This window comes from Barbus barbus, assembly GCF_936440315.1.
Source record: "Barbus barbus genome assembly, chromosome: 16".
Lineage (NCBI taxonomy): Eukaryota > Metazoa > Chordata > Actinopteri > Cypriniformes > Cyprinidae > Barbus > Barbus barbus.
Window position 1 is genome coordinate 174,786 of NC_136744.1, and position 26,358 is coordinate 201,143.

Below are 26,358 nucleotides of genomic sequence, written 5' to 3' on the forward strand. Positions count from 1 at the left end.
ATTATTCCCTCATCCATCTGTTTCTATAGTTGCTCATTAATTCCTTATGTGTTCATAGTTCTGAATATTATCTGCCTGTGTATTTAAACCCTAAGTTTCTTCTGTTCATTGTTTGGTCACATTTCAGTTTATGCAGTTGTTATTTCTCCTGTGTTCCCCCTGGATATCTCCTGTGCATTTTGAATTTTGAATAAAGACTTTGTTTCTTCTTCTTCATCATTGTGTGCCTCATTACAGCCAACAAAATGTAACAGATGATCAAACCTCCATAATGGAAATTCCTGCAGTTAGCCTCCTCTGCCTGGATCAAGAGCATCACTCCCTTAAGGACCATACGAGGGAATTTTTTAGATCTTGCGTAACTGACGCACTACCCAGACTGCTGCCTGGCAATGTGACAAAGGCTAAGCTGTTTGGAGAAGGTCCTTGAGTGAGCTTTGCCACATTTGTGGATTGGGTGCTGGTGAATTGTGGGTCGCCATTCACAATCGGTCTCGCAGAGAAGGAATTCAACTGCCCCACTCCCGATCCAGAGCCCAGCCAGCCATCACCCCACTGCATGAAGCAATTGCCTGAGCCCACCGTAGACAGAGAGCCCAAGCCCACTGAAACACACAAGCTAGCGCAAGAGGAAGCGACTAAGCCAATAAGCCTGAGTCTCAAGATGCATTTGACTGGTGCACAAGTCAGCAACATCGCTCCTGCATCTCCACTGGTTCTGCGTAGCTTAGTATCTCCTGCATCTTCAGAGTTCCCACCCACCCAGCCTCCCTCTCTCACCTCCTCTTCCAGAATCTGCTTGTTCCTCATCTCCACTGGCTCCTTCCATTCCCTCAGCTCACCCTCAGTCTGCTCCACCCTATTACGCGGATCTGCCTTGGGCCTTCCAGTCACCAGCTCTGCATAGGCATGAGGATCCTCTGTCCTCCGAATCCCGGACTCCACCTCAGCCCTCTGACCTAATGGCTCCTCCTTGGCTCCCTGCTCCCTCATCTTCACCATGGACCATCATCTCACTGGTTCCAACTGGCACCCTTGTTCCTCTGGCTCCGCCTTGGTTAGTCGACAATCCAGCTCCTCCAGCATCACCTCATTCCTCCTTTCCTGTCTCCTCCTTCGCTCCGGCTCTTTAACCACTCACTCCCCCTGCACAACCACCCCACTTGATTTGATTTGAGTTCATTTAGTTCAGGTGTGTCTAGTTAATTATTCTCATTTGGTCGGCGTACTTAAGTTCCTGTCTTTCAGTTAGATTTTTTCAGGTATTGTTAATGTACGTCCTGTGTTTACGTGTGTCACCTGCCTGTCTGTTTGTGGATTTACCTCCTTGTGGATTAATAAAAGACTATTCACTTCATCATCTTCTTTGTGCGTGTTTTCCAGACACCGTAGTGTGAAAATTACAAGAATCTAGTACAAATGTTTTCTACTTGAACATGCCATATCAATTTATTGTCAATGTGTATGCCCAGATACCAGGGGTATCCAGCCCTTCTCCTAAAAGACTACCTTCTTGCCCCAACACACCTGCCCCAAAACACCTACCTGCAAGTTATCCTAAACCCATTTATTAGCTGGTTATATAGCACATAAAACACATGACTGTTCAAACACAAACATGATATGTTTGCTTTCATGAGAAAAGACAAAATATCATGCATAGTTGTCTTAGCACTTCCTTATGTTTTTATGTCATTCAAGTTTCCACAAACATCCTAGTTGCTATTTATTCCCATGTGAGGTCACTGCTCCTGTGGCAGTCATATCTCACTCACAGCATGAAGCCAAGGTAATGAAACAATTTATGTACAGCAATTATCAGCTTTCAAGACAGAGTGAAAAACAAAGCTGGAGGCCAAATCTAATTTTCAGTGTGACATTTCAAGGCCTTGGCCATGAGAAAATGCAAACAAATAGATGCAAATCAAAAAATGTTGCTGTCTTCAGCTGTCATGTTGTGTTGCAGGACAGTAACTCAGGAGTGAAGTAGAGAGGGGGAGTATTTTCTTACAACTCTGTCTACAGTGAGTGAAAAGTATAAAGCAAGAAGAAAACAAATCTACTGTGGAGGGGGGATGCTCCAGAGTATTCTGAAAGATCCAAATTGTACTGTGCAATTTGTTTTTGAACGGTACTTAATAACAGCTTATTGAAAACATCTATACATTTTAAATCCATGTTTACTTTTTGAGCAGTATTTTTTTTTCTTTTTCTTCTTTAAGGCTATACGTGGTCAGAATTATTGGTACCCTTGGTAAATATGATCAAAGAAGGCTGTGGAAATAAATCTTCATTGTTAATCCTTTTGATCTATTATTTTAAAAATTCACGAAAATCTAACCTTTCACTGGAGAATAAGAATTTAAAGGGGGACACAATTAACTGTTGGCTACCCTTTTATTCAATACTTATTGAAACCTCCATTTTCTAAAATAGTATAAGAGTTTTGGTAACACTTTATTTTAAGGTCTCTTAATTAGTTGCTTATTAGAGGTGGGAGAAAAAATCGATTCTCCGATGCATTGCAATTCTCTCTTCAACGATTCTAAGCTTGTGTTTTTATGGCGTAAAAAGTGGGACAAAACAGCGCAAGTGCATGAACACAGCGTGCAAGCAAATCACAGTACTGCACGCACAAAATAACAAAACCGCAAGCAGAACCCGCACGCGCACGCAGATCTAAGCACACACACAAGAGGTGTGAACCAAGATTCGCAGCTCTACTTTTAAGATGGCAGTACTAACACACAGAGATTCCAATTATAAACAAAAAGCATAGAAACTGCAATTTTGGTTAAGATGTAAAGTTGTAAAGATGTATTTGCACAGCAGAATAATTAATTGGGGAAAAAACGTAGATCAAGAATCGTTTTGGAATCGGATCGTGACTCCCAGAATTGGAAAATGGATTGGATCGTGAAGTGCCTGAAGATTCCCACCCCTATTGCTTATTAGCATGCATATTACTAGAATATTAGCCATATTAGTTCATTTATAAGTAGTATTTAAGCACATATTAATGCCTTATTCTACATCCTTAATCCTACCCAATACCTAAACATAACAACTACCTTATTAACTATTAAAAAGCAGCAAATTAGGAATTTGTTGAGGGAAAAGATGTAGTTAATTGTGAATAAGTGTTCCCTATTCTAAAGTGTTACCGGAGCTTTCTTCTATAATGTCTGATGAGGTTAGAGAACAGCTGACAAGAGATCAGAGACCATTCCTTCATCCAGAATCACTCCAGATCCTTCAGATTCACAGCTCCATGACGGTGCTTCTTCTCTTCAGTTCACCCCACTCATTTTCTACAGGGTTTAGGTCAGAGGACTGGAATGGCCAGCAGAAGCTTGGTTTTGTGCTCAGTGACCCATTTTTGTGTTGTTTTTAAGGTTTGTTTTTGAATTATTAGCATGCATAATATATAAAATATAAATTACAAAGACATAAATATTAGCCATTTATTAGTAGTAATTAAGCACATATTAATGCTTTATTCTACATGACCTTATTCTACATCTCAAATCCTACCCAATACCTAAACTTAACAACTACCTTACTAACTATTAATAAGCAGAAAATTAGGAATTTATTGAGGGAAAAGTCATAGTTAATAGTGAATAAGTGTTCCCTATTCTAAAGTGATACCACGATTTCTAACAGAGTCAGTCCCTTTTTGATTTTTTATCTGTTGGTATTTGATAGAATCCATGATGCCATGTGTCTAAACAAGATGTCCAGGACCTCCAGCAGAAATATAGGCCCACAACATTAAAAATACAGCAGTATATTTCATTGTACACATGGGGTACTTTTTATCCCTGTGTTCACCAAACCCATCTTGAGTGTTTGCTGCTAAAAAGCTCATTTTTTAGTTACATCTGACCATAGAAGCCAGTCCCATTTGAAGTTCCATTTGTGTCTGACAACTGAATATGCTGGAGATTGTTTTTTGATGAAAGTATTTTCTTTTCTTGATTTTTTTTCTTGAAGCCCTCCCAAACAACATGTGCTGATGTAGGTGCTGTTTGACAATTTGTTTAAAGGTTTTCTGACCCCGAGACTCAACTGTTTTCTGCAATTCTCCAGCTGTGGTCCTTGGAGAGTCTTTATCCACTCAAACTCTCTTTCTCACCGTGTATTAGGACGATATAGACACACGTCCTCTTCCAGGCAGTTTCGTAATATTTTATGTTGATTGGAAATTCTTAATTATTGCCCTGATGGAGGAAATGGGGATTTTCACTGCTCCAGCTCTTTTCTTAAAGCCAATTTCTAATTTGTGAAGCTCAGTTATCTTTTTCTGCACATCAGAAATATATTCTTTGGTTTTTCTTATTGTGATGGATGATTAATTTGGAATTTGGCCTTTGTTTGTTTTTTCCCCTCCTATTTATATTTCTGTGAAACAGGAAGCCATGGCTGGATAATTTCCTGTTTATAATCACGCTGGTGTGCTCAAAATTGTGAATATGAATGGGAATATATTTCAGATATATTTTACTCATAAGAATTTCTAGGGGTTCCAGCAATTGGGTCCAACGTGTATTTGAGAAAAAACTTTTATTTCATAATGATATTTCCCCCCATTTTAAATTCTTATTCTCCAATGAAAGCTTAGATTTTTATGATTTTTTTTAATACAATATCAAAAGGATTAACAATGCACATTTATTTTCTCAGCCTTCTTTGATCAAATTTACCAAGGGTACCAACAATTCTGACCACGTGTGTGTGTGTGTGTGTGTGTGAGTGAGTGTGTGTGTGTGTATATATATATATGTATAAGGAAAGATGCCTCTGTGCATAAGTTTCTTCATGTAAGACGTACAGGGAACCACAGACCAAAGACAAACCATGCTTCTAACCACAGGTGGAGAGCTGGAGTTCCAACCACACAACTTTGTCAAGTGGTTTGTGAATGGTTGTTTGAACGGTTTCATGAAACACCAGATCATTGAAATATGTTTGACACAAATGTTTGTTACCATAGTCAGCCAATGAAATGCACTCCTGTTACTAACGCTACAAAAGTCAGCACAATGTTACCTGATCTTCCATCCCTCTGGAAGTCCACATGATACCACTCTCCATCGTTCACTTTTTTGTTCACAGCCAGTGTCTTGGTTGTGCCTGATCCCATATCCAGAAGCAGATACAAAAGACCATCCAGCATCTCAATGGCAAAGAAGTCTACCTTCCGTGTGAAAGGGCTCTTGGCCTCTTTTGTATGTTGCTTAGGTGTCCCATGGCTAAAGAGGAGAAGTCCATTGGGCTCAGTGGTGCGGAAGTCAAAGGAAATAGAACCAGTTTTCTTAGTGTTCCATTTGGGAAGCGTGATGAAGGATTCTGGTGTCTCAAAAGTGATGGGATCTAATGTGGCAACATTCTCACACTTAAAGGCAACAACTCCATGGATCTTAATTTTTGGGTCGCCTTTAAAGGCCAGTCTGGACAGCTCCAGTCGAACGTCATTGTTTTTATACGCAACCTATAAATATAAATCAATGTCAATTGAACAGAAATAATTTGAGACACTTTTGATCTAAACTGTGTTTGCAGAACCATTACATCAATGGTAGGAAAAACTGATCGATGTACTCATATAATGATTAATTACAAGCGATTTGTACCTGTTTTGTTCTGCAAACGCAATTTAGACTATTTCCCTCTTGAAATTAATGGCTCTATTAACATAGGACAAACAAAAGCTTTATAATGCTTTTTAAAGCTCTATGAAGCTTCCTCTGTACATATTATAACAGGTTCTTTACCTCCCTTAGACAACCCATAAAGTTGTTGCTAACTGGTGATCCCGGAAGGTCGGCTGTACTAGGACTTCCTCCAACATAGAAAAAGTCATCAGATCCAAGCATGGTGTAGTCCTCTTGAGTATATCCTGTGGTGGTCAGTATTCCATCCACAGATATTGTTACCTAAAGAAAAAAAAAAACAGATTTCCGTTCCTGTTTCTTTTGTAGATACACAGTGCATAATACATAATAACGCAATGGGGAACCTGTAAGTGCACACAACATCCGAAGCCCTATAGAATCACAGCAGTTCATTGGTTGATGATGCTGGTATGAATCCGAATGAGCTTCATACCAGCAACTTTATAGGCTCACCATAAGATTTTCTTATTTTCTGTACATTATAATTTCAGTCTAATTTTCAATGTTTTGTCTAGCCACTCACCTTAAAGTGTGTTATTCCTCTTTCGAGTGACAAGATCATGTTCAATGTTCTCCCTCAAAGCATGCACTTCATTGTCTGTGAAGATATGCACAACATGTGTCCCCTATTCAGGATCTGGATGCTGAACTGACCACTGACCACTTCCCTTGTGAATAAGGCTTTGGGAATGATTGTGATATTACAGACAGAGACAAAGCCTTTCTGTTGGATGTGGCCATGCCTCATTCGGGGCTCTTTGGTGACAATATTTAGCTGGTGGTAAAGACGATCAGTTCAATAAAAAGCAGACAGGTATTTCCAACACTAGCACCCTTGCAATAAGAGAGACAAACAAGCCTACCTTGGCACATTCTGATTCACAAACTTATGCAGTAACAGTATAGCCAGTGAAATGGCACCAAGGGCACATTCATAAGGGTGCTGTTATGCAGCTCCTTATGGGCGGCACTTTAGCACCATCAACCAGGGCTGGATTGGTAATCGGGCATACCGGGCATTTTCCCGGTGGGCCGGAGCAGAATGTTGTTTCTTTGTTTTTGTTTTTTATCAAGGACCATCACGCAGGTACAGTGAGCAGCCAGTGGCCCATTGGTCCGTCTCCTGTATTGACAGTGTAAACCATCCAATCACAACGCGCTATAGTCGGAGTGATGAAGTATCTGCCTATTCGCTTCACCCCTCCCCACTTCACCTTTGCATCTCATAAGCTTCACCCCTGGAAATATGTGGAAGTGTTATGAAGTCTGTGAACAACAAGACGTTAACAGAGAGCAGAGGTCAGAGACAGGACACGATAAAGGCTAGAGATGTAACGACGCACCGCAAGCTGGTTGAAAATTGATTCAAATATGTGACTCTGGAACACAAAACCCGTCATAAGGGTCAATTTTTCAAAATTGAGATTTATACATCATCTAAAAAGCTGAATAAATAAGCTTTCCATTGATGTATGATTTGTTAGGATAGGACAATATTTGGAACAACTATTTGAAAATCTGGAATCTGAGGGTGCAAAAAATCCAAATATTGAGAAAATCACCTTTAAAGTTGTCCAAATGAAGTTCTTAACCATGCATATTACTAATCAAAAATTAAGTTTTGATATACATTTACAGTAGGAAATTTACAAAATATCTTCATGGAATATGATCTTTACTTAATGTCCTAAAGATTTTTCACATAAAACAAAAATCAATAATTTTGACCCATACAGTGTATTTTTGGCTATTGCTACAAATATACACCAGAGACTTAAGACTGGTTTTGTGCTCCAGGATCACATATGTGATGATTCAAATCGGTTGAGATGCCAAACAAATCGCAATACAGTTGGGGTTAGGAATTTATATAAATGTATCTCTGAGGGGACCTGACTGTCATTAGAAAAGTTTCGATGGCATTATCCTTTCATCTTGCCTCTGAACGATGCATATTAATAATGTTCATAAGCACAGCTCTGCTTTGTTTACAGCAGTGACCCAGGAAACACTGTATTGCCTGTTACATAAGCGCCACCTTCTGGCAGAGAGTGAATTTGCATTTTTAGCATAATTTTTAAAAGGGTCATATGATGCGATTTTAAGTTTTCCTTTCTCTTTGGAGTGTTACAAGCTGATTGTGCATAGATAAGATCCCTGAAATTGCAAAGACTAAAGTCTCAAAACCAAAGAGATATTCTTTATCAAAGTTAAGACTCTGCCACGCCCCCCAAAAACGGCTCATTCAAACACGCCCCCACATGTCTGCGTCACGATGTGGAAATATTTGCGTAATGCCTCCCAAATGTTCACGCAAAGAAAGAAGGCTTGGTTTCAGTAACCACAGTAGTGTTGATGCAGCCGTGTCAGGGAGACGCTGTGTGTTTCTAGGAGAAAGCAAAAAAGACTTTATTTGACTTTCTGGAAGTAGATGCATTTAGGAATCATTAAGATTACTTACAACAGAACAGCACAACCCAGATGTTATCACAACGCATTTTATGGATGACAGTTTCATGAACCAAGGGGAGGAGGTAATTCTGACTTTGCTATGACAATCTGGCACTTCTGAATCAGCGACTGTATGTTTTGTTATTAGTTTAAGTATTTGCTATTGACTGCTCAAATGCGGAGTTTATGCGTCGTGTGTGTGTGTGTGTGTGCTTGCGTGTGTGAGAGAGAGAAACACGGTCACACAACCGCAGCTTGTGTGCAAATACATATGAGCTTCATCACTGTGTCTGTCACGCGACTCTGTTCCCCTCTCCGGCTTGAACTGATGGTAAAACTAAGGACATTATTAACTGTCTTTACATTTATTTTGAAAGCTAAAGCTCGCAATTATGGAAAGAGGCGTTACATTTACGACTCGTGCTTGTGGTGTTTGGCCAATCACAATACAATGTGCCAGTTGGCCAATCAGAGCAGACTGCACTTGTTGGAAGGAGGGACTTTGTAGAAAACGAAGCGTTTGAGAGGGGTAGGGTATATAGGACCTGCAATAATGCACAGTATTTGAAAAATAATGTGTTTTTTGAACATTAAAGCATGTCAACATATTCTGTTACACCAAATACACAAAATAATGATCTTTAAAAATGCATCATATGACCCCTTTTTTAAGGCCAGTTCAGCCTGTAGCAGAGCAAAATGTCCATGAAAAACCATGATCAGTTCATCTGTAGTTTTTGTAGATAGCCTACTGCTTAGTTTTTTCAAACAGTCATAACTTTAATTGACTATTAACAGCAAGTCACGAGGGAGTGAGTACTGGTCCACTATACACAGTAGGTATACTCACAGTGTTAGTGTGTACCTGGTATTCCCATTCCCATATTATGTGTGTTGTGTGTGCACGTGCATGTGTGTATATTTTCAACTACAGTCCTAGGCTATATACGGGTGCTGTCCTGCTGGACCACTTCTGATCGTAGTGGTGGGCCGCTTGGACCAAAAAATGCCAGGGCTGAATTTCTGTCCCAGTCCAGCCCTGCCAGCAACCAATGAGTTGGTGTGATTCTATAGGGCTTCAGACCTTGTGACCACTCTCATGTTCCCCACTGTCATTAGATAGTGTCTTTGGGAACCAGAGTTACATTCAGTAAAACAGACATTGTTCCTCTATTTTCTTTAGACTAAAACCCATTTTTGTCTCTTTTTCTTCGATGTTTTGCATAAATTTGAAGGGATAGCTTTGAAGACTTAATTTACTTAAATGTAATCACGTGTTGATGTATTAAATCGAAGAATGTGTTAGTAATGCCCCATAGCAACTTAAAATTAATTGACAGACACAAAAATGGTGTTAGTAACTAGGAAAATATTTTTTGTATGTTTGCTTGTAAGTAAATTAAAAGGAAACCATGCAACATGGTTAAAATCTATTTGAAGCAGTGACACAGTTTGGTGAAGAAATTAAAATCTTATGCCACTTTCTTTTTTGTGCATTGACATAAAATCTGACTTTACTTTTTAAGTTAATTTGATGTGTATATAGAGTAGTGTCATATTAAAAAGTGGCACAAGGAGGGACTAGAGTAAAAAAAAAAAAAAAAACAGAGTTAAACACAAATGGATTATGAATTAATTTTATCAGCACAGCATTTTGCAGACCATGCAGAGTGGGAGGGAATTGTCAGAAAGTCACCACAATCAGCGCAGTCTCCACCAATGACACTCACCAGATCCCAATCCCCTGATTTCTAATCACTGCCACTTGTCAGCACTCATCAACAGCACTATATCCCTTCACTCCTCCCGTTCACTCACTGTCTGGTCTCAAACATTGCATGTTGACTAACCTGACCCACTTACCTTTTGTCTACTTACCAGTTGCTCCAGTGTTCCGATCCCTGTTCTCCACCGCTCCAGTTCTCCACAGTCTCCACGCTCCGCTGTTACCTCCGGATCCCCTGGAAAAGGAAAAAGGACATTCATACTCAGATAAGCCCCTAGAGACATTCCCATTCCCTGCCTGCTTACCTGGACATTCTGCTCATCTCATTCCCCTCTGCTGCTACTCAATAAACCTGTTAATTGTATTGCACTTACCTCTGTGTCCTGCGTCTATCAGCCGACAGAAGACCAGACCAGAACCGACAACCGGAGGTGGAGTTCCCAAACCCTGCCGCTGCGGATCCACTCGAAGAGCTGGTCAGTGCTCTTCAAACAGCTCTTTCTCCGGTCACACACCCTCAGTCTGCCTCTGCCAGTCCCATGGCCATCCCTGCAAACTCTTCGGGTGAGGCGGTTGAATGTAGCGTTTTTTTACTCCAAGTTTCATTCTACATAGAGACGCAATCCCATAAATTTCCCAGCGAAATGGCTAAAGTTGCATTCCTGATCTCCCTGCTAACCGGATGGATATTGCTCTGGGCACGAGGCAACTGGAACTCACAGACTACTATAATTAACTCTTTCGATACTTTCTCTTCCCACTTCAAGGAGGTCTTCGGACTATCCACCGGCTCACTCTCCATTGCCAACCAACTCATCCGCCTCCGTCAGGGAGATTCTTCAGCCAGTGACTATACCCTGCAGTCCCGGACTCTGGCGGCCTCGTGTGGATGGAACGAGGCAGTCTACTCACTGCTTAATGTCAGGGTTTGGATCCACAGATCAGAGCCCAGATGGCGATCTATGATGACACTGTCGGTCTGGACAGCTTTATGCAGAAGGCCGTTAAGATCTCCCAATGTCTCATGGCTTGTCAGCCGGACATAACCGCTCATTCTCCGTCCTCACTAGCTGCCTGTCCTCCGGTACCAGAACCTATGCAAATGGATACTAATCGCCTCTCACACAATGAGAGTGCTCGACGTCTTGCCACGGGGCTGTGCCTCTACTGCGGAGTTCCGGGGCAATTCATTCGGGTGTGCCCCTCTCGTCCCCCACACCCAGTGGTGAGTACCCTCCAATTGGAGCCTGCTATCTCTACCCTACCACTGCTAACGGTACAATTGCTCACCCCACGTCATTTCATTCCAGTACCCGCCCTCGTGGACTCGGGATCCTCAGGCAATTTCATCTCAAAAGCACTCCAAAAACAGCTTGATTTACCAGAGACAGGCCGAGCTGAAGATCGAGACCATACAAGGAAAACTGTCTCTTCAACGTCCATGTACCCCTGGTTAGTAACCCAAAGCTCCAAGTTCATTCCACCCTAGTGGAGAACCCCAAACCTTGTGAGGTTCCAACGATCCCATCTGACCCACATGGCGTTCCAGGATGTGTTCAGCAAACAGGCAGCCACAAAGTTACCACCGCACCGGCAATGGGATTGTGCCATCGACCTGCTGCCTGGAGCTACACTCCCCAAGGGTCGAGTATACCCCCTGTCCATCCCGGAACGCAAGGCGATGGAGGATTACATCAAGGAGGCTCTCCAACAACAGTTCTTTCATCCTTCCACCTCTCCAGCGACCTTGAGCTTCTTCTTCGTGGGCAAGAAGGACGGAGGCTTGCAGCCCTGCATCGACTACCGGACCCTCAATGATCACACTGTCAAGCTCCCTTATCCTCTTCTCCTGGTCCCGGCTGCCCTCGAGGAACTCCGTGGGGCCCGCATCTTCTCAAAGCTGGACCTGTGGAGCGCCTATAACCTCGTTCGTATCCAGGAAGGCGACGAGTGGAAAACGGCGTTCATTACCCCCTCAGGCCACTATATCGGGTCATGCCGTATGGCCTTTCCAACTCTCCATCTGTCTTCCAGGGGTTTATGAACGAGGTGTTCCGGGAGTTCCTCCACCGGTTTGTCATCATGTACATAGACGATATCCTGATCTACTCCCGGAACCTGGCCGAACATCGCCATCACGTGACGCAGGTCCTATGCCAACTCAGGAAAGACCACTTCTACCTGAAGCTCGAGAAGTGTGAGTTCCACCGCCCCACGGTCCAGTTCCTCGGCTACTCCTCAGTGCGGATGGGATCCAGATGGACCAGGGGAAGGTCCAAGCCATCCGGGACTGGCCCCAGCCTCAGTCAGTAAAGGAACTCCAACGATTCCTCGGCTTCGCAAATTTCTACTGGAGGTTCATTCTGAACTTCAGTCTCCTCTCAGCCCCCCTCACTTCCATGCTCCGTCAGAAACCGAAATCTCTGTCCTGGAACTCCAAAGCTCGAGCCGCCTACCAGAAGCTCCAGGAGGCCTTCTGCACTGCTTCCTTCCTCTTATATCCCGAACCCCAACTCTCATTCATAGTGGAAGTGGATGCCTCCACCATCGGTGTGGGGGCAGTGCTGTCTCAATACCATGGAGAGCCTCCCCGACTCCACCCTTGCACTTACTTCTCCAGGAAGCTTTCCTCAGCGGAGCGGAACTACGATATTGGAAATCGGGAACTGCTCGCCATTAAACTGGCGCTGGAGGAATGGAGACACTGGCTGGACGGAGCTCAAAACCCCTTTACGGTCATCACTGACCACAAAAACCTGGAATATCTCCGAAGTGCAAAGAGGTTAAACCCCCAGCAGGCTCGCTGGGCCCTCTTCTTCGCCCAGTTCCAGTTTTCCATCACGTATTGACCCAGAGATAAGAATGTCAAGGCGGATTCTCTCTCACATATCCATGCCCCTGACAAACCCTCCCCACCTGAACCCATACTCCCTCCAGCTCCCCACCTGAACACATAATCCCTCCAGCTTGTGAGCCCCATCTGGTGGGCCCTAGATGAACACATCGCCTCCATCACCGAACCCGCTGCACTGAGATGCCCAGAGGGCAAAACCTACGTGCCCACTTCCTTCAGGACTTCCCTTCTCAGCTCCCTGCATGCTTCCCCGGGCTCTGGACACCCAGGCAGCCAGCGTACTCTCTCGCTCCTCCAAGCTCTGTACTGGTGGCCCAGTATTGCCCAGGATGTCTCCCAGTATGTTCGTGGATGCTCAGTCTGCGCCATCTCCAAGACTCCACATCACTTACCCCTGGAAAATTAGTCCCATTACCAGGGCTTAATTTGTGCCGAAACAAGCCGGAGCCGGATCCGGCATCTCCGAAATCCGATCCGGCACCTCATTTTGACGGATCCCCCTCCTCAGGCGCCAATGAAATACTGTATTGTATTGCACTTATCTCTGTGTCCTGTGTCTATAAACTGACAGGAATAGAACTGACTGTGGCAGCTAGGACATGTTTCAAACTACTGCTATGTAAAACGTTCGGGATGATTCTTCTAAAGTGGTTCAAACTGAACTGGATAAAAAATTGGGGAAAAGGCTGCTGGAAAACTAAATTAAGCAGATTAAACAGAAAAAAAACAACCAGTTCCAATTTTTTTTTTATGTCTACAATTAAAGGAAAGATTAAAAAAAAAAAAACATACAGCATACCCAAAATAACAATAAATTAGAATAATATCTACCGAACAATGTAGTTTGTTTACCATAGCATGTCCAATGCCTGAGTGCTTTGTGGAAAAGGAGGAGAAAGGAAATTAATAAGTGTGAATAGAATAACGATTGTTACACGAACATAACAAAGATATGATGATTACCAAGGTTAGTACATAATTTGTTGAATATTAAGAAACAGTTGGTTAGTAGCATGACACATTCCATGAGCAACGTTAGTTTTACAAAGCATATTAGCTAACTGCACAAAAACAAAAAATAATTGATATGCTTAAACTGTATGTGATGGATTAGTCTTAGTATCTGACTTTATGGTCCCACTTTATATTAAGTGGCCTTAACTACAATGTACTTACATCAAAAAAATAAGTACAATGTACTTATTGTGTTCATATTGTATTGCAAAACACATTTTCTGCTATTGAGGTGGGATAAGGGTAAGGTTAGGGACAGGTTTGGTGGTATGGGTAGGTTTAAGCGTGGGTTAAGGCATAAGGGATGGGTCAACAGTTTAATTATAAATGTAGTTACAGAAATTAATTATAAATGTAATTACATGCAGTTATTTTTTTTTTTAAATATAAGTACAATGTAATAACATTGTACCAAATGATTAATTTAATGTAAGTACATAGTAGTTAGGGCCACTTAATATAAAGTGGCCTTAACTCTAGATTCTAGATTAATAGTTGCTTGGTAATCATAAACAAGGCCTCTCGTGGATTATTGTTTTATTAAAATTTATTAAAAGTGTCATTCATTTTCGTTGTGTATACTTTGCTGTGTGTGTTCACTCACCATGAGCCAGATTTACTAACATCTTGTGGTAGCACAAACCATCTTTTGGCATTAAAGAACTACTCTCGGTCTTTACTTAAGACATGCAGTGAAAAATTAGCTGAAGAGGTGTGGAAGGTTATTTTTGTGGCTGACCTTATTGCATATGCATTTGTTGAGTTTTACTTTCAGGCACAACATTTTTGGGGAGGAGAGTATTTAAAATAATAATACAAGCTGATTTACTAAGGTTTGCAGTAGTCAGTTTACCGTTATTTGCACCATTATGTAATGCCCCTCAAAAAACATGTCTTAACTCATTTTGCTGTTGACATGGCTGCAATAGTTGCTAATTTGGTAGATTGTGCTAGTCATTATGGATATGAGATGGCTGCATCTTTGCTCTTTAATTTGGTTATTAAATAGTAGAAAAAAGTAGAAAAAAATGGCGCCGATGATGGCACCTATTGTGCGTTGCTCTTTTGTGTTTGCACTGTTTTTGTTTGTTTTTCCTGTTTTTTGTTTTTCAAATACGATCAGTTTTACCAGGGATGACCTGCTGAACATTCGGCAGAACACACCACAAAATCTTTTACCGGATTTAGATTTTTCGGACGTTTTGCTGGACATTGTAGTTGGCGGAACCATAGCTCTGGCCAAACGCTACAGAACTACAAGACTACAGAAATCGTGCGGCGGCGGGACGTGCTTTTACATCAATTAGAGGTGGTGTACAGATGTAACTGTGTTAAAGAAGATGTGCTGTTCAGATCTAGAAACGCTCTTCATTAACTGCAAGCCGTTCTATTCGCCGCGGGAGTTCTGCGCGTTCATTCTCGTGAGTGTTTACATTCCACCGCAAGCATACGTGAGCACAGCTCTACAGAAACTCGCTGATCAGATCACAGAGAGTGAGCAAAAACTTTAATAAAGCAAATCTCTCCCGCGAACTGCCAAAATACAGAGAGCACATCACATGTCCCACCAGAGACAGTAATATATTGGATCACTGTTACACAACAATAAAGCACGCATATCACTCGGTTCCACAAGCAGCTTTAGGACTCTCTGATCACTGTTTGGTTCATCTTATTCCGTCCTACAGGCAGAAACTTAAGTCTGCAAAGCCTGTATTAAGATCTGATAAAAGATGGACTAACGAAACAGAGCGGGATCTACAAGCCTGTTTCGACCTCACTGATTGTACTGTTTTTGAAGCCGCTGCCACCGATCTGGACGAGCTCACAGAGACTGTAACATCTTATATCAGTTTCTGTGAGTATATGTGCATTCCTAACAGGACTCATCTAATCTACAACAATGACAAACCATGGTTCACTGCAAAACTCAGACAGCTCCGTCAGGCCAAAGAAGATGCTTACAGAAAGGAGGATAAAGTCTTGTACAAACAGGCCAAATACACACTGGAAAAGGAGCTCAGAGTGGCAAAGAGGAATTATTCTGACAAGCTCAGGAACAAATTCTCTTCCAGTGATCCTGCTTCAGTGTGGATAGGAATGAAGGATATCACCAGTTACAAGTCACCATCCTCCAGCACTCTGGAGAATCAACATCTGGCAGACGACTTGAACGACTTTTATTGTCGTTTTGAAAGATCACCCCACACCTGCCCTGAACACCTCTCCACACAACCATTCACACCTCCAGCAACCCCTCTCTCCCCTACACCTACGATTCAAATCAGTGAAGAAGATGTGTGCCAGGTCTTCAGGAAGAACAAAAGAAGGAAAAGGAAAACACCAGGCCCAGACGGTGTGTCACCAGCTTGCCTAAAAACCTGTGCTGATCAGCTGGCCCCCATCTTCACACAGATCTTCAACAGATCACGAAGTCCCCTCATGCTTCAAACGCTCCACCATCATCCCCGTCCCAAAGAAATCCAAAATTACTGGACTTAATGACTACAAACCTGTGGCCCTAACGTCTGTAGCCATGAAATCATTTGAAAGACTGGTTTTGGCTTATCTGAAGGACATCACTGGACCCCCTGCAGTTTGCCTACAGAGCAAACAGGTCTGTGGATGATGCAGTCAACATGGGACTGCACTTCATCCTGCAGCATCTGGACAGACCAGGGACTTATGTGAGGATCCTGCTTGTGGACTTCAGCTCTGCTTTTAACACCATCATCACGGAAACCCTTCAAAATAAACTAACTCAGCTCTCCGTCCCCACCTCCGTCTGCCAGTGGATCAACAGCTTCCTGACAGACAGACAGCAGTTAGTAAAGCTTGGCAAATTCACATCCAGCACTCGAACCATCAGCACTGGAGCTCCTCAGGGCTCTACACCTACGACTGCTCCTCTAAAGACCCCTCTGTCAAGCTCCTGAAGTTCGCAGACGACACCACACTGATCGGCCTCATCCAGGACGGTGACGAGTCTGCTTACAAAGTTTACACATCATTTGTAAAATTGCTGCTTTTAATGAATCCAAGTAAAACCATGTCAGATCTTTTTCCACATATAATGTTCTATTGAAATCAACTAAATTCATGTAACAAACAAATACAAACTTTTAGGGGGGATAAAAGAAAAAAGAAAATTCACACATATCTAGTTTGAGCGACGAATGGAGCTCAAGTGTAGTTCAGTTTGACCACAGTGTGACTGCAGCATCAGCTGACGCTCAGCTGATCGTAACTCCTCCCACTACAATAATATGATAAGTTCATCCGTTCTCACACTTGCTTAGTCAGCCTTGAGTTCTGTCGCACAGACACACACTAAAACAGTTTTAGTCTGTCGCACAGACAAACACAGAGTCAGTTCAGTTCTGTCGCACAGATACTCGCTTCAAGTACGGCTCAAGACAGCTTCTAAACGCTAATTCTTTGCACAGATACTACCTTAACTGTTTTCTAGTTCATCACAAACACTCACTCAGGACAGATTTCAAACGGATTGAAAGGATGTTGACCATACAGTTTTCTCTTCAGATTCCGGTGGTGTTTTAAACACGATTCGCCGCATCGACCAGTATAACATTAAGCGGCTTGATTTGGAAGTGACAAAGAACAATTCAGTCGAGATCGGACCTCGCTGCATGGAGTTGTAGTCTACATCAGAAGATCAAGCATCCTCAACAGATGTGGATATACTTCACTTTCCAATCATCCAAACGTGTCTTCATGAAGTTAAGCTAAGTTTCTTTTTCATACTTATGCTCAAAGTTATCAGGTATTGGCAACACGCTTGTTGCTAAGCTTAATTGCTCAGTACACGCTGTCATAGTTTTCTGATCTCGTTGGCATAGCTTGTTGGAAACTGCTGTTGCTTAAAGCTATTTAGTCACTATTTGGAACCTACTGTTTACAAGGATTTATGTTAATCATTGGGAACATTCTTGTTGTTAAGGCTAGCTGTGTTTTAGCAATTATACTGTTGAACAAACTTCTGTTTGTTATCGGAAACATACTGTTGCAACAGTTTGGTTATTGTCTATATGCTTAATACTTCTGGTGTTATGGGAAATGTTTCATTGCTTAAGCACAGTTTGATTTCTAAGAAGTGTGCAATCATGTGAATTAGCTATTTTCAATGAGTAGCTATAGCTGTTTGAGTCTTTAAATATCTCTAGATGATGTTATATGCCATTTTGCAATTCATTACCTGCATTGCATTCTACCTAAAGTCAGCATTTTATTGTTACTTCTCTGCTACACTCTGTGCTCACATAATGGATTTAATACAGCACATTGCATAAACCGTTATATATCTGTTGCCGTCAGACCATCCGAAATAGTAACTGAAATTCTCTGTTAAATTCTGATTTATAATCCAGATCTTGTCTGACAAATAATTGTATAATTGTTAACACTGCTGGGAGGAAGTGCAGCACGCAGAGTGGCTAATTGGTCCCACTTCTAAATTATGAGCCAGTTGCTGATGGATTAAGTTGCTTCAGCTGCTGTTGGAGGCTCCAGTTGCTGTAGAGGTGGTCAGTGCGCATTTAGGACAGTGCATAAGCAATGACTAGTCAGCCTGAGAAAATGCAATTTTGTGATTCGTATGGTTAGAAACCATTATGAGACAGTCATTGTCAGATTTATTGGTAATTTCAATTACGATGTTTAGTCAAGAGACTTGGTGATAACCTTTGATGGAAAAGTGTTTCCCCGTTCAAGGATAGAGGAGCTGAGCTGCTTAACTGAGAGGCGTTTCAAGGACTGATTCACGTGAAGTGACTCGTCTAGAAGGGTCTTTCACAGACATTTCACTGGCTACAAGTGACTTCATTTCAACTGTGCTTTGTCTGATTTAAACTATTAATAGGGTCCACATTAACATTAACCAGAGTACCGCATTCCTGATCATTACTGAAATATGCCATCTCCACCAGCCGAGACGAGCGTATCCACTAAAATGACAATCAGCCTGAACGCAGAGGCCAGGAAGTTGAACAGAGAAGACCAATCAATGAGAGTGGGAGGTACACAGACCAAAGTCCACTGATGGTTCGAGGACAGCTGATTGAGGAAGTGCAGTAGTTTATCAACCTTGTGAGCATAGTGGCCACTGATGGAGGGACTTAGGCTGAATCAACAGCCGAATAAGGAAGATCAACAGAGACATAGAGACAGGCTTTCCAAGATGACATGGAAGACATTGGCATCCATCGAGCAAGCTACAGAAATTGTGTCCTTACAGATTTTTTTAGAGTGTATCTTGTCTACTGTCCCAGTTCCAACTGAAGAGAAGCAACACTATAGCATGATGCTTGAACCACACTACCTCATAGCCCAGACATAGGAAGAAAACAGAAAACATGTTGTCAAAGGCAGCAAGTGACCAGTCCTTTCTAGAAATGCATGCAGCTCCTTAATGTTACTGCAAGTCTCTTGTCATCCTCCTTGATACATTTTCATCTTGTTTTCACAGCAATTTTTGACAGGTAACCTGTTCAAATCTCCAGTTTTTGATGATGGCCTTTATGGTATTTCATGGCACATCAAATGTTTTTTTTGAAAAAAAAAAAACAATTCTTTACAATGAGATCCCAGCACACACTTTGTAAGCTTATTGAAGGCCATGTCTTTAGCAGTAAAATGAAACCAAGAATTTGCTAAAGAAAATACTACTGATCTTTATTCCGAGTTAATCAGAATTCCTTAAATCATGCCTGAATTATTATAATTACTTTTCAGTAAGACTTTGAATGTGGTTAATTCCAAACAGAATACCATGTCTTATTATTTTAAAAAAAAAGTGTGCGTATTTATTATTGAACAATAATAAATATGTTTTATTATTGAACAAATAGTTGGAAAAAGATCAAACATGATTTTTAAATAGATAATTTTTTACATCTCGAAAAGCTGAAATTTTAGCAGAGGTGTGCAAATTTTTTTTCAACAGCCATCAAGGACATCTTTGTTAAAAGTTACTCACACATGCCATATCGATATCGCTTCTCGTGTGAAGTGCTCAAGAAACCCAACCTAATTTACAGTTAGGCCAGTGTTGCCATGTTACTAAGATAAAACACATAACAAATATTGGGTGTACTGTGTTTGTCACAGTCCATTCTGCGGTTTTTATAAAGTACATACTCCAATTTGGAGTGCAGATATGATGCCTAAACATGCTCATTAGGTTTTGGAATGTCTCCAGGTAACAGTGCCTGAAATTGTTGTGGAAGGCCTAGAGGCAAGGTGTTGTTAAACATTGTTAAAATATTTTATTTTATTTATTGTCCTATTTTAAAAAACTTTTGTCTGTTGCCATATTGTGCAAAGTTAACTATAAATAAGCAACTTATTGATAAATAATACATTTTATTTTACAAGGGTAGCCAACCCTGCTCCTTGAGAAGATCCTGTCCTGGAAAGTTTAGCTCCAATTTTAATAAAAGCCACCTGAACCAGCTAGCCAAGTAGATCAGGATTACTTGAAAATGACAGGTATTCACAGTAGCAAGGTTGGAACTGAATACGGCAGGAAGATTGCTCTCCAAGTGCAGAGCTCACCCTGCTCTACTTTTGTGTATTTTCCTGCAGACAATCATGCTTTTCAGAAGACATTTCAAAAGATACAAATGAGATAATAGGTATATAAGTATGACCCTGCTTAAAAGGAGTACTTTTGGCTCTTAGGAATTATTTATATGGTAATGTTAATACCACATAAAGTTTATAATTATAATTAATTATAATTTCACTTAATGTAACACTATATTGACTAAATTGTTACTCTGTTTATCTGTTTGATGCCCTCTTAGCTCCTGTAGCTCTTATTACCTGACGCAAATTCCTTGTTACTTTTACATCATGCCATTCATTATCATTAAATTTCCCATTGACTGGTTCCACCAGAGCTTCAAAAGCCCCAGAACCCAAATTTATGACGAGAACCACCGCTCCGTTTTTCAGCGCCAGGTTGACATAGTCAGCAGATTTTCCTGTGTGAAGCATCAGTCCATTTCTCTGGAGTGTTTTGAATGACAACGTGATTTCATCGCTGCTGCTTTGGATCGGGTTCAGAGAAAGGTCAAAGCAGAAGTATTCTGAACCTTTGAATGTCGCCACATATTCTTCTATTTCTGAAAACAAAGAAAAAAAAATAAGATGGGTTAAAAACCTGACAAGGATGGATTCATATCTAACTACGCTTTATCTAACCACACTTCACACTGTTATTTTGACTATTGCACAAGCACACAACAAAAACAGAAGATATAAATTATTTGGCTAGCACAAAGACGTGTACATGTGACTGAGGTTGGCCAGATTGACCTGTGATCTTGAAAAAAACAAGAGTATTCTCTGAATTGCATGTTTACAATATCTATCTGTAGGAAACATTGTCTTATAGATAGTGCCTCTTCACCTACAGTCATGGCCAAAAATATAGGCACCCTTGGTAAATCAAAGAAGGCTGTGAAAATCTGCATTGTTAATCCTTTTAATCTTTTATTTAAAAAATTTACAAAAATCTAACATTTCATTGGATAATAAGAATTTAAAATGGGGGGAAATATCATTATGAAATAAATGTTTTTCTCTAATACACATTGGCCACAATTCAAGATTCAAGAGATTCAAGAGTTTTTATTCGTCACATACACAATTATACAGAGTATAACCAGCAGTGAAATGTAGGTCAGGTCCGCTCCAAGGACAGTGCAATTATAAAGTATACAAATATTAAGAAGAAGAAAAGTAGAAAAAATAAAAATAAAATTAAAGAATAAAATAAAATAAAAGATAAAAAATATAAATATAAATGTGCAGGTCAGTATGTTGTTGACTTAAATAGTAATAAGAGGAATGTGCAAAAATAATGTGCAAAAAAGTTGTACAGGGTATTTAAATAGCAGCAATATGAGGTAGAGAAAAATTATGAATATCTTATTGATATAGTGATATTTACATGGAGTCAAGTGATGTTATGACACAGAGTTAGAGTTTAGGAGCCTGATGGCCTGGGGGAAGAAGCTCCTCCTAAGTCTCTCAGTTTTTGCCATCAGGCTACGGAAGCGCTTACCAGATGGAAGCAAAGTGAATAGACGGTTACCAGGGTGATTAGAGTCCTTGATGATTTTAACAGCTCTATTTTTGCAGCGTTTGAGGTAGATGTCCTGCAGAGAGGGGAGAGCAGACCCTGAGATGCGCTCAGCTAAGCGCACAACTCTCTGTAGTGCTTTGCAGTCCTGATTTGAGCTATTTCCATACCACACTGAGATGCACTGAGTCAATACACTTGCAGAGAGTAGTGACGCACTGGTCCTCCCACTCAGAGACTATTCAAGATTCAAGATTCAAGAGTTTTATTTGTCACATACACAATTATACAGAGTATAACCAGCAGTGAAATGTAGGTCAGGTCCGCTCCAAGGACAGTGCAATTATAAAGTATACAAATATTAAGAAGAAGTACAAACATAAAATAAAAGATAAGATAAAATAAGATAAGATAGGATAAAAAATATAAATATAAATGTGCAGGTCAGTATGTTGTTGACAAATAGTAATGAGAGGAATGTGCAAAAAATAATGTGCAAAAAGTTGTACAGGGTATTATGCTGAGACTATGCTGCAGGCGGCGCTTGATGACGTCGACTGGGACATGTTCCGGGCGAGTTCTTCTGACGTCAGCGAGTTCACGGATGTAGCATTAAGCTTCGTAAACACGCTAACCGAGCAAGCTACAGAAACAATAACGATAAGGACATTCTCCAATCAGAAACCTTGGGTGGACAGATCAATCCGTGCCGCGGTTAACACACGCACTGCCGCTTATAATGAGGCTCTTCTGACCGGGAATATGAGTGAGTACAAAGCATCGTGCTATGCTCTCCGACGCGCAGTAAGAGCCGCTAAACACAGATACAGAGAGAGAATTGAGTCTCATTTCCAGCTCAACAACTCTCGACGGATGTGGCAGGGACTGAGGACCATCTGTGCCTTCGGAAACAAATCCTCCGCGGAGGTGAGAGCAGATCCGTTGCTGGCCGATGAGTTAAACACCTTCTACGGCCGCTTCGATGGCAACGGCAGCGGCGCGTCTCTGCCGTCCAGCGCGTCAGGAAGCAGCAGGCAGAGCAGCGATGATCCTGTAATCACCGTGTCGGAGGATGAGGTTCGGAGGGCGCTAAAGAGAGTGAACGTCAGGAAAGCAGCCGGACCTGATGGGATAACCAGCCGTGTTCTGAGGTCCTGCGCCGATCAGCTTGCTGGTTTGTTCACGTCTATCTTTAATGAGTCCCTTGCTACCTCCGTGGTTCCCACTTCATTCAAAAAATCCATTATATTTTCGCATGCATTTTTTCGCATTCGCAATCTTAAAAATTCGTCACGCACAGAGACCTTGCACACTGAGTCCGATGCGTTTTAATTAATCCGTTGCGAAAAAATTCGCAAAACTATACAAAATGTCTTCAAGCAGTGAGGATGATTTTGTTGTCCTCTCTCTTTTAAAAAAAAGAAAAAGAAAAAGGAAATATTGGGTCCATCCAATCCTTAGATTGCGCAGAGAGGAAGGAGAGTTCCACCTCCTTATGAAAGAGCTGCGGGATTATCCCGAGAGATTCAAAGTTTATTTCAGGATGTCAGTGCCTCAGTTTGATACTTTGCTAGCGACACTGAATCCACATATTAAAAAGAAGACCACCAATTTCCGTGAACCAATTGATCCTGAACAGAGACTGTCTGAGGTATGGATTATTATTTTAATGTCAATAACTTGCATTACTACTCTCTGCACCGGAGGTTCCTGAACGAGCTTTTGTTTGTATCCCGGTGTTAGAAAAATGGCGGCATGGTCCGATTTGCCAAAAGCCGGTAGTGAGAGGGCTTTGTAGGTATCCTTGAACTGAGTGTAGCAATGATCCAGTGTGTTCGGTCCTCTAGTTGGACAGGATACATGTTGATGGAAGTTCGGCATGACCTGTCTGAGGTTGGCTTTGTTAAAATCCCCCGCGATGATGAAGGCAGTGTCAGGATGTTTGTTAATGTAGCCGCTGAGCACATCGTGAAGTTTAGACAAAGCCAAGCCGGTGTCCGCCTGTGGTGGAATGTACACAGCAGTAACAATGATCGATGAGAACTCCCGGGGCAAATAAAATGGGCGGCAGATAATGGAAAGATGTTCCAGATGAGGCGAGCAGGAACGTGACAGAATGGAGATATTCCTGGGATCACACCATTTCTTGTTGATCATGAAACATACTCCTCCACCCCTGGATTTACCGGCCTCTGCTGTTCTGTCCGTCAGAAAGACAGAGAAGTTATCACTCGGCATTACAGCAGTGTCCGGGACCGAGGACGAAAGCCACGTTTCTGACAAACAAAGGATGTTACAGTCCCTTATGTCCCGTTGGAAACTAATCCTGGCTCTAAGATCGTCCATCTTATTCTCCAAGGATTGGACATTAGCGAGGAGAATGCTTGGAAGAGGAGGACTGTGAGCCCTTTTCCTGAGTCTGACTCGAATTCCAGCGCGCTTCCCGCGGTGTTTCTTGATCCGTCGCCTCGGGGGGGGTATTGTTTATCTACACGTTACGAAGAATCTCCAGAGGCCACGCAGGATTCGTGGATAAAGTGCCCTGAAGCAGGTTGGTGTAGCGGTTTCCAATGTCCAAAAGTGTTTCTATGTTGTAGGTGATCAGTGCAGTGCAGTGAAATGCAGTGAAATGTGTAAAAAGAGAAAGTAAAAGTAAGTAAAAAAGAAAGTTAATGCAAAATCTCAGCGGAGCGACCCGAACGGCGTCCGAACACAGCGGCGCCATCTTGGTTTTGATGGCGCCGCTGTTAACGGCACCCTTTTATTCAATACTTTTTGAAAGCTCCATTTGTCAGTTTAACAGCTCTAAATTTTCTCCTATAATGCCTGATGAGGTTAGAGAACACCTGACAAGAGATCAGAGACCATTCCTTCATCCAGAATCACTCCAGACCCTTCGGATTCACAGCTCCATGACGGTGCTTCTTCTCTTCAGTTCACCTCACTCATTTTCTACAGGGTTCAGGTCAGAGGACTGGAATGGCCAGCAGAAGCTTGGTTGTGTGCTCAGTGACCCATTTTTGTGTTGTTTTTGAGGTTTGTGTTTGGATTATTGTCCGATTAGAAGATCCAAACATGGCCCATTATAAGATTTCTAACAGAGTCAGTCACTTATTGATTTTTTATCTGTTGGTATTTGATAGAATCCATGATGCCATGTGTCTAAACAAGATGTCCAGGACCTCCAGCAGAAATATAGGCCCACAACATCAAAAATACAGCAGTATATTTCATTGCACACATGGGGTACTTTTTATCCCTGTGTTCACCAAACGCATCTTGAGTGTTTGCTGCTAAAATGCTAATTTTTTAGTTTCATCTGACCATAGAAGCTAGCCCCATTTGAAGTTCCAGTCGTATCTCATAACTGAATATGCTGGAGTTTGTTTTTGGATGAGTGATGAGTGGAAGCCCTCCCAAACAACATGTGGTGATGTAGGTGCTGTTTGACAGTTTTTTTTAAGGTTTTCTGACCCCGAGACTCAACTATTTTCTGCAATTCTCCAGCTGTGGTCCTTGGAGAGTCTTTAGCCACTCAAACTCTCTTTCTCACCGTGTATTAGGACGATATAGAAACGCATCCTCTTCCAGGCAGTTTCGTAATATTTTATGTTGATTGGAAATTCTTAATTATTGCCCTGATGGTGGAAATGGGAATGTTGACTGCACTAGCTCTTTTCTTAAAGCCAATTCACTAATTTGTGAAGCTCAATTATCTTTTGCTGCACATCAGAAATATATTCAGAGGTGGAAATTAACAAATTACATTTACTCGTGTCACTGTAATTGAGTAGCTTTTTTATGTACTTGTACTTTTTAAAGTAACTTTTAAAATCTGTAATTTTACTTTTACTTAAGTATATTTTGTTTGACGTATTGTACTTCCCTTCATTTTAAAACACATCAATTACTGAGTAAAAAAAAAAAGTGTGCAAACACATCTAAATGTGTTGGCGCAGCCATCCCCAAAAGAGCTGGGAATGCCGGTTCTCATAAAAACTTAAAGGATATAAACTTAACACACAGACAATCAAGTTCCGTTTGGCCTGCATGCACATCACAATGAGAAAGAGCAGTGGCCATTTATTAATGATTGCGCACCGGTGTGTCACCCCACCCACTTCCAGAAATTAGGTCACAGGGTCAATTGAGAAAGTGAAAGGACATACGGCCAAGTATGGTGACCCATACTCGGAATTCATGCTCTGCATTTTAACCCATCCAAAGTGCACACACACACCGTGAACACACACCCGGAGCAGTGGGCAGCCATTTCTGCTGCGGCACCCGGGGAGCAGTGCCTTGCTCAAGGGCATCTCAATCGTGGTATTGAGGGTGGTGAGAGCGCTGTACATTCACCCCACCCACTTCCAGAACCCCATTTATGCTGTGGCGCCCGGGGAGCAGTTGGGGGTTCGGTGTCTTGCTCAAGGGCACCTCAGTCGTGGTATTGAGGGTGGTGAGAGCGCTGTACATTCACCCCACCCACTTCCAGAAACTAGGTCACAGGATCAATTGAGAAAGTGAA

At 41.7% G+C, this 26,358-nt stretch overlaps 1 protein-coding gene across 3 annotated transcripts in view; it reads right to left on the bottom strand.

Annotated features, from left to right (window-relative positions):
• The window catches only part of LOC306882097 (neurexin-1a-like), a gene marked incomplete at its 5' end in the record, with an annotated part of 208,431 nt that overhangs the window by 119,880 nt on the left and 62,193 nt on the right, over positions 1 to 26,358 (bottom strand). For 2 of the 3 annotated variants that reach the window (XM_079436565.1, XM_079436564.1), the window contains 4 exons: positions 5,053 to 5,494; positions 5,778 to 5,939; positions 13,562 to 13,585; positions 20,567 to 20,868. In XM_079436565.1, the coding sequence (XP_079292691.1) occupies positions 5,053 to 5,494; positions 5,778 to 5,939; positions 13,562 to 13,585; positions 20,567 to 20,868 (930 nt within the window). Of the gene's footprint in view, positions 1 to 5,052; positions 5,495 to 5,777; positions 5,940 to 13,540; positions 13,586 to 20,566; positions 20,932 to 26,358 lie in introns of all 3 variants that reach the window. The other variant, XM_079436563.1, reaches the window with a different exon arrangement.